Below are 9,538 nucleotides of genomic sequence, written 5' to 3'. Positions count from 1 at the left end.
ATAGTGTGTTTTTTTATTCATTTAATTCTTGGAGGTAAATAATGCATTTCCCTTTTCTTAATGTTTCCTGTGTCATCTTTTTAAGATTTCTTTATAAATACATTTTTGATGAGATTCTGATGGTTGTGGTTTGAGGATTTGAAGGTTGTGACAATAGGCCGGAACTCAGTGGAGATGGAATGTTTGGCTCTGTTTCATCACATACTGATCCACGCTGGTTGTTTATGATCCAGCTGAAAAACAATGACGTTTTGTCAGCTCTGTGGTGTCTTTACTCTAAATTCGAAATAGAAATAAAACCAGTCATGTGGGCACTCACGGGCCGAACTCATTCCACCTTCTGTCCCAGTCTGCTTTATATGAGGTTTTATCTATATCCCTGTGGACTTTTTTTAAAAAATTTAACTAGGTGAGGTTTCTCCTAAAATTTAAGAGTGAGATGTATTTGTTTTTGCTTATACACATATTTAAAAAGAGTGAGGTAGATATATGCCTGAATGGAAGAAAAAAAAAAAAAAGTACCCTCGCCATGACATCAAGGACAATGCATACATAAAATAATAAAAATATTAAACCAAGTTTGTACTTATTTATGGGGCATTTTTACAGTGATTTTTACTGGTATTCAAAAGGAAAATACAACAATAAATAAATAAACACTCCTACAAGGAAAATAAGTTTAAGAGGAGAAAAAAAAAGAAAATCACCAGGCAACATTAGAAATCCTTCAACACACTTTTTTTTTTACTATTCAGCCATTTTAAGACCTTTTATTTTCAATCATGACATTGAAACTTGTTCCCTTCCCTGGACTTTAACCCATCCTTTATTTGGCTTTCAGATGCGGCTTTTGAAATCTCATCTTGAAATTTTGATACTAGCAGGAGTGATGTCATTTTGTGCTTGAGAGGATAAAAGGAAAATTGCAAACTTTAAATGCTTAGAATACGTGGTTGACATATTTAAGGCAAACAAGAGAACCCAGTTAGCCCTATTTACTGGAGATTAGGCATGAGATGGATGGGTTTACCAAACCAGATCTGGTCTGAAGTGCCGTCTTGTATGTCGGAGCTAATCCTGACTTTGAAAGGAGGCACAGGGAGGGGAGGTTTGCTGTTAGAGGCCAGCAAAGGGAAGGGAAGAGGAAACTGTTTCGCTTTAGAAAACATGAGAGGGGTGACTTAGGAGGGAGCAAAAGGTGAGGCAAGTAAAGGAGAGGAGAATGTGTGGGGAAAGCAAAGCCTTTACTTTAACCTGAGATTAAATCGTACCTAGGGGGCAACACTAGGCACAGTGCTAAACAATAATAATATAAAAAAAAAACAAAGGGTGCAGAAGTACAAGCTCACACATCGAGCTAACATGTTCATCTCTAATAATAATATATAATTGACAAAACAACAAGAGACATAGTCATTAAAAAAGGCAATGAATGAAATTTAGTGTTACTCAAAATCTTGAGGGGTAACTTTCTGTTTTATTTTTTTTTTGTTTTAAACAGAGCTTAAAGATATAAAAAGGACTGCTGTGGAGATCATAAAATAGCAAACCTGAAGGATTTCTCTATATATAGATATATTTATATATATAACATCCAAAAAGAGAAAAAGAATAAAATAGCAGCTTTGTTCTGTACAGACATAGAGGCAAACATTTTTAAAAGTATAAAAAAGTTTTATTTTATTTTTTTAAAAGTGACAAAACCCAATGATGTGTATTAAAATGATCCTGCAGTCTAAAATGCAACTGTAAGACCTTTCCTGTGTGTTTGAAATGCAAGAAAGACCAATAATGACCATTTTTAGAGACTTGAACGTTTGCCTCTAGGCTACTAAATCTGATCCAACAGCCTCTCGATTGATGCCTCCAGTTTGTTGCTGTGGTTTTGATACCACTGGATCTGAACAGTGTTCATCTCAAAACTTTGAGAAAGTAAAGCAGGGCGATAAGCTGGGTGGTCAGCTCTAGAGGACCAATGATTTGCACTGAAACATATTTCAAACTAAAGAATAGACTGAGATAGTAATTCAGAGTTGTTGTCTTTTGGACCAAACATATGTGAAAAGGGATTTTCCTGAGGTGGAGCAAATTTTTAATTGTTATGGATATTATTTAGCCCAAAGAAAAGAAAAAAATCTATTTTATATTATACACTAATCAAAATGCTACAAGAACTTCATTTTTGATCTAGATTCAAGAACTGCAGGTGCTATTGGTAGTTGAATGTCAATAATAAATCATAATCAAATTTTCAAATGTTTTATAACATGATTTGAATGCATCTGTACCATGCTGATATGTTATATTTTTTGGTTCATTCTGTGAGAAACCACAAGTGCTGTTTATATTAATTTCTCAAAATTCAGCCAAACTGGGAAATTCTGTCTTATTACTGAGTTTCAGCCATAATAATTTTGGAGCTCATCTGGGATTGGTTTTTGAACCGATTGTTTAATTGATTAGGCTTAAGTGGTTTCTGGTCATTTGACTTGGGACTGGGTGATAAATATGTTTTTCCCTAATGCAGATCAAATCCCTTACTCAGATTTCCCCTGGCCATAAAAAAAAAACTCTTTAGCATCCAGACTGTTTACAAGTTGTGACAGAGGTAAAAATAACAGCCCAACAATTTAGTTTTTTGTGACACATGCTAAATTAACTAATAAATCAGTTTGCAAATGAAAACAGTCCTTCATCATGGACTTTTAGAGAAGTGATACACTTGAAACAACTCTGACATTTTATCATCCTGGATGAGAGAGCCATCAATCAGCTCATTGCCACAAAAGCTGCTTATGTTTTGTTAAAAGCTACATTTTGGCTAATGATCTTGCAAAAGTGGAAAGACTAGTGGAGGGCTGCAGCACAAAGATCCGTCAAGGCACCATGTCTTGATGGGAGTGTCTACAAAGCTTACAACACTATTCAGCCAGCAAACAAAGAGTAGCTTTACGTGACCTTTTTCAATACCAGTACTAACGATAAAGTGTTAGGAATTTGATGCCTTTATCAAACAGCCTTTTTTATTCTGCCGTCTCTTAGCCTGTCTCAGGTGTAAATATAATGCTAAACATTGATTGCATAATCAGTTTCTAGACAGATTGTGCTATATTGTTCATTTTAAACCCTACAGAGTAACTTGTAATGAATTTTCCCATATTTTTCATTTATTTCCTATGTATTTAAATCGCTGACATTTGCTCTCTCATGCTGCGCATACAGTTGTTTGTTCAGATATTTTGTTTAGTAGTAAAAAAATTTGCAATATTCTCAGCTCTCAGTGGTAACCGGGATTTGTATTTTCCCTGTAATATCAGTTATCACGTTTGTTGCAAAAATAGTTCCCAGTCAAATATAATCTTTTCAAAATGAGACCCAAATAGCATCTTAACCTTTGGAGCCAGACTCGTTAAAAGTCATTTCTAATGCTGGATTAAGTGAGAGGACAGCTGCAACTTTTATTATCCTGATGAATCTGAGTTATGGTTTGCCACTGAAGTCAGAGGTTGAATGCAATTAGAGTGATTAAGGAATGACTTTACATGTCTCACTATGTAATGCTATAAATCCTAAATATATCAAAATATTTTTACATTGTATCACCCAGTCCCGTGTTTTACATTGTATGCTTCAAATATGGATTTTTAAAACCTTGATCTACTTTTTGTTTAATTAATATAGAGCAGTGGTTCTTAACCTTTTTTGGGGTACCGAACCCCCCAGTTTCATATGCGCATTCACCAAACCCTTCTTATCCCCCCTCCCCCGACACACAAAATACTTTGCGGTATTCTGATTTAGTAATGTAATTATATTAGCTGTGTTACCACCCCCACTCCACTACAGGCAGTAGCAACCCCGAAAAGATGCGACTAAGGAGCAGATTTAGACTATAGAATTTGGTAAAAACGGTGAGTTTTACTGAAAAACACAAGCTCAAATCCATGCTGAGAGTGGAGCTCCTTCAATCAGGGCTGCTCCGCAGCTCTGATTGGCTAAGCAATGTAACGTGTTCCTCTGGAGCAAGTGATGGCAAAGCGGCGCGTCATCACGACTTTACACAAGTGTGTCTTTACCTCCGCGGCAGAGGCTCCRCCGAACCCCTGAGACTGACTCACCGAACCCCTGGGGTTCGATCGAACCCAGGTTAAGAACCACTGATATAGAGGGATAAAATATTTTTATATAGCAGTTGTTCAGAACTAAAGATCAATTGTATTATTTGCTTAATGAACTGCTTTTCAATGTGTACATTGTGGTTATTATTTTTAAAAGTAGGATTGATTGGAAAGAATACTGTACTGTAGTTTTAGTATCAATGTGTGTTTTTGAGGATCTGGCTGTATGTAGTAACAGATTTACAGCCTAAATGATTTATTTATTATCAACTTTCATCTCTATCAACATAAATAGCACAAAATAGTGCGATCAAATTCAAAGTCTGCATTCTCCAATCACAATGTTGTGGCTGCTCATGACTTGACAGTCACTTCTTTAAGTAGAGTCTTTTGTCTGGGCTGGCTTCTGCTTATGATGTGTTATTTGACCCAGCATAATCTGCTTACCCTTGCATTTAAATTTAGTAAAAACATTCTAAGTTATATGACAAGTAATTTTTTTTTTTTTATTGCACAGGAGGATTCGATTTATCATTAACTCCGAATCACAGTTTTGAACAAAAAAGAGGACACCCTTAGGAGACTGAAGGAAAAGTTTGATTTGGCAAAAGTTTGGCAGATACAAAACAGGCCTACCAATTTAACCCACACCTGACGGGATCACATAGAAAATAATAATATTTAAGAGTCTTATTTTTAAAGGAGATGTTGCCACACAACATGAACCCGGCTGGCTCACAAAAAGGAGGAGCTTTACCGTAATGTAGAGAGAATGATGGGATTCTATAAATAGACGCTCAATATATTCATCACATCCTCTCTGAAATCCTCAGGACAAAAGTGCTCTTCTGTTGGTTTTGCTGGCAGATATGCTAAAAAGAATTATTTTTCTTGAGTTCATGTAGAAGTCTGTGTGCCAATATACATCCTTACGTTGTTTTCCTCCTCGAAGGGCTTGTATGTAACAATGTAGGCCGCACAGAAAGGAGTCCCCCAGTGTGTCTGAGCCACCAAACTCCACATGCCTCAGCAGGTTTCTGTGCTGTCTTACCGTTCTCAGAGTTTGTGTTCTCTGGTCGTTCCACGCCTTAAATGGAGTGGAGAGCCCATCTACTGGCAACACAGTAGAAACAAAGTAATTTTCTTACCTCGCCCAACTCTCCTGAAGAGACTGAGAGGTTTTAGTTACCCTGTGCGAGAGGAAGAGGAGATGCTGGACTGATATCAGCAGGCCGATGACTGGGGCAGCGGTAACGCCCGCTCGTTCTTTCTGCCTCCGTTCATGTGTGCGTACGGCTCCAACTCGTCAAAATTGGGCCGCAGGACCACCACAGGCCCGTTGGCCAAAGCATGTCCTGAGTGCTTGTCCGAGCCCTGTCCCGAAGACGTCATGGCCGAGGGCGGAGGCCCCGGTGGCGAATGGGACACAGATCCTAGTAAGGGAGTACTTGGGCCTTGCAAGGGGGACAACTGCTGCGAGGAAGGAGGTGACCTGCTTCCCATGCACCCAGTCGGGGGAACGCCAGCAGCTGATGGTTGCCTGGTAGACACAGGGTCCAGTGGAATGTTTTCCATGTTCTCCACCTCCATGTCGAGCTCCTCCATGTCCGGCGGCTTGTTCTCCTCGCTGTAGAAGAAGCTCACCTCCTGGAAGTGGGGATCCAGATCCCCTTTGATGCTGCTGATGATCTCCAGGAAGGACGGACGCATCTTGGGGTTGTACTGCCAGCACATCCTCATCAGCTCAAACCTGAGGGGAGCACAGCGTTTGAATGCCATGGCGATTATAAAGAATTTGCTCCTTAAATTTTGAACTTTTTTAAAGAAAAAAAAAATCTGAGCCGTATGTTTTATTTTGGCTCTGAGAACGCCACTTTGGATTTTTGAAAATTGATAGATTATAATATCCTGTTTGGCCAATCAAAATTATTTCAAAAGTGAATAAATGACTTTTCTGCTGCAGCACTTTAACAACTTGCTGTAATTGATGGGACCAAGAACTCTTCTCTCAGCTCTTTCTGCCAAGTTATTAGGTTCAGGGGTGCAATTATTTTTTATATTGTACCAGGCTGGTTTGGATAGCTTTTTTCATCCCAGTAAAATACCCTTCTAAAAAACTGTATTTATTACTTGTTTACTTGGAATTCTTTTGACTGATTGTCAAAGACCAATAGACAACTGTGACAAAAAACAACAAGAAACGGAGTCTGTAATGTTTTCAAAGCGCTGTTAAGCATAGCCAAAATTAATGTATTGTCAGGGTTTAACATCCACCTTGTGCTTTAAAAGTGGCTGTAATAAGTAACGTGCCCCTGAGAAGTAAATTTTCAAAGTTAAGATTCATTTTGCCCTCTGACAGTCAAAGCAGGAAGAAATGTGAACGAGTGCAGCTTTATGGAGAATTAGGCCAAATTAAAATGCACTACATGTGTACAAAGAGAACAGAAAAGTGAAAACAGATTTAAAGAACTTCGCAAAAAGCAAGGTTATTAATGGTGCACTATAAAATAAGATTCCTAAGTTACACTCCAGTGTCAGAATCCAAAATGTTATGCAAAAAACTGAATAACGAGACTGAGTAAGTTCATGCATAGAATTTTTTATATAGAGAACTACTTGCACTGCAATGGTTTAAGCAGTTTGGAGGCATGCCTGGTGCAGCGTTTAATCATTGTAAGCCTGTTTCTCACCAGCAGGTGGCAGAAGAGACTGACATTTCTAAGTTTTTGTGCTCTTTTTACATTTAAGCTCAGTTTGCTGCTGTGTTTTGACTTTAAAGTTGTGTACAAGCAAAATATTAAAGTAAAAAATTACAGTAACACGTTATAGATAGGCTTAGCTGCTGTCTTTCCATCTTCTACAGGTGTGAATATAAAAATCTTGTCCCATCTGTTATAAATCTGCCCTTTTTTAATTCACTCAAACGCTTCAAATATGTTAATGACTATGTCTCCTCACCCATAATGTCTAGTTTTCTAACAAAGACTAATCTTTGGCGCAGAGGCTTATTGACACTGCTTGTAAATTTAGAAGTTAACTTTATGGCCGCTTCAAAGATTTGCCATTTTGATGTTTTTCTACCACAGCACAATGCGTGCAGTTAGATCCGTTATGTAAAATCCACTCAGTGGAGCAGTAAGTCTTCCTTCAGGTTACTGTGCCAGGCCAGCAACCGAGCTTTGGGAATGTCAAAACAACACCATAAAAAGAGAGAATTATTACAGTTTTGTGTGGTTCTGCACCACATGCCGCAACTTCAATTATACACAAACAAGCTAAGAATACTCTCTAAGGCTCACTGACATAAACACCTCAGCCATCTCAGGCTCCGTTACCGCTGTTCCCCCTCACTCTTGTTTGTCTTCTCTCCTTGAGGCCTTCTTGGCGTTCAGAATCAGTCCTGCAGCTAGGTGCCAGCTGTTCTCCTCACAGAGAAATTTGAGGTAGAGCTTGCCTAAGCCCAGGTCTAACTTCTTATTCTGGAGCAGCAGAGGGGGTGGCTGACTTTTTTTTTTGTAGTTTTTTTTTGTTTTTGCCAGAATTGCAGGAAGCATCTCAAAGTTGACATATGATGTCCAAACCCACGCAGAGGAGATTTCTAATGGAAAGAAATCTAATACTTTCGGCTGTGCTGACACACCACAGTAACCTGCCTTCTGCTTCGCCCAACATCTGGTGTCCAGTACACTTGTTGATGCTAATTTATAAAACAGGTTTAAAAAACTGACTTCTTGTCAGCATCTTGTCATTCGTGCTATTAGTCGAAACTCGCTTCTAACCTGTCAAAACCGGAGTTGTTTCAATTGTATATGCCATGTAAATATAGCCTCAGCTATGCTACCTTATACTTTGCTGTTTATTCCTTCTGTCAATGTTTTGTTTAGCACCAGGCTGGTGTCCATTACCATTTTGAAATTCCTCACCAGGGTTTATCAGTGCTCATCTCAGCCGGTGTTTAATTTCAGGCACTGGTCAAATAACACAGTGTCAGGGATGCAGATTTTAAACTGTTGTGACCAATAAGATGCTGAGTGTCGCATGAAAATACTGTGAAGGTATTGCACTTTGTGAGCCCATTCTGTACATCTCTGTAACACTGAATTTTTTTCCTCCTTTGTTCATATAAATAAGGGYCCTCTTCCAGTCTGGGGGCCAGTTGCTAAGAAAAATCAGTCACTCTATCATATCGTATCTATACACCAGGGAAATAGAAAGCTATGGATTGACAAATTTAATGTTTACTGAAACTTACAGACTTAATAAGAAACACAAATGTAAAGAATTCCCCAATTTACACTCATTTTAAACCTATCATTAGAGCCCCGTAACCCCGCAAGCAGGTGTAGTCAATGGACGGGTAATTAATCTGTAATAATTCTACTGCAACAATAAAAACTGATTCATTGTATGTTTTGTAATACGTCTTTAACAGAGTTGTCAATAAAAGTGACTGACACAAAGTAGTCCCTTTTGTTCGTAACCCTGCTTGAAAGAAACAACTTTAGTCCGTAGGCAAGTTGTGTGACTCACAGCTACCTGAGGGATACTTTGCATGGAGATGTTGAGAAACATCCAAATATGACTCATCTTACTGCATGTTCTCCTCCCTACTTCCACTTTGTGTTATCCCCTCTATTCATCGCTCTTTGTCTAAATTTCTGACTTCAGTAGTCCTCCTCAAGTCTCCTTTAAAACGCAAAAGCACAGGCGGCCATGAGCAGCGGCCTGACTCCACTGCATGCCGCTCAAAGTCAAAAAAAAAAAAAGAAAAAGCTAAGCCCTTACTCCAGCACCACCTCTGTAACACAATCCACACACTCCTGTAATCAGGACAAAACTGTTGGGGCTGCCATAGAAACCAGAGGTTTGTGCCTGCACAACACTCAGCCCTATTTTTTGTTCTGCTTGCACTCTTTCTAAGGTGAGGTCAGCCATGTGGAGCGGCAGGGGAGAGCGCAGAATGCCTTCTTATTGAGGTCAAAGAAACACATACAGTGTATGCAGCTCTACATGCTGACAAGTCATCTGTCTTCTATTTCCGCCTCTCAAAAAGCAAGAATGTTTTCACAAATAAGTCACAAATATGTTAATGGCTTCTGATGCGCTTATTCCTGTTGCCTGTCCCTCTCGATAACGATTCCCACAGTCGGAATGACCGGCATCTTTCACACACCGGTTGTGGCATTCCTTCTATGGGCCGATATCGACGAGTGAGGAGGCTACCGGCTGCCAGCTGACCGTCTAAGTCATGCCGTCAACCGACTGCTTTTAACCGCTGACGTTAATGTCAGCCCTCACTGCAGCGTACGCACGCGGTATCTCTTACCCTTAAAACCTCAACCTAAAATAGACCCGTGGTAAAATATTGACGGGACAGAAGAGGCACAGAGAGCAGTTCATTCTTTCGATCACAAGACTTA

The 9,538-nt window shown here is 39.2% G+C and overlaps 2 protein-coding genes across 3 annotated transcripts in view; one reads left to right on the top strand and one right to left on the bottom strand.

Annotated features, from left to right (window-relative positions):
• Nucleotides 1-9,535, top strand: part of pgpep1l (pyroglutamyl-peptidase I like) — a 13,840-nt gene extending 4,305 nt beyond the window's left edge. Inside the window, exon 6 of one of the 2 annotated variants that reach the window (XM_008412389.2) lies at nt 9,040-9,535. The gene's annotated coding sequence lies outside the window, so the exon portion shown is untranslated. Of the gene's footprint in view, nt 1-4,635; nt 4,715-9,039 lie in introns of those variants that run through there. The other variant, XM_008412388.2, reaches the window with a different exon arrangement.
• Nucleotides 5,318-9,538, bottom strand: part of igf1ra (insulin-like growth factor 1a receptor) — an 85,252-nt gene continuing 81,031 nt past the window's right edge. Inside the window, exon 21 of the mRNA XM_008412387.2 lies at nt 5,318-5,868. Within this exon, the coding sequence (XP_008410609.1) occupies nt 5,343-5,868 (526 nt within the window). The 3' untranslated portion in view covers nt 5,318-5,342. The remainder of the gene's footprint in view (nt 5,869-9,538) is intronic.

Source organism: Poecilia reticulata, linkage group LG6, assembly GCF_000633615.1.
Source record: "Poecilia reticulata strain Guanapo linkage group LG6, Guppy_female_1.0+MT, whole genome shotgun sequence".
Lineage (NCBI taxonomy): Eukaryota > Metazoa > Chordata > Actinopteri > Cyprinodontiformes > Poeciliidae > Poecilia > Poecilia reticulata.
Note: the sequence above shows the minus strand (reverse complement) of the source record. Positions and strands in the feature narration are given on the sequence as shown.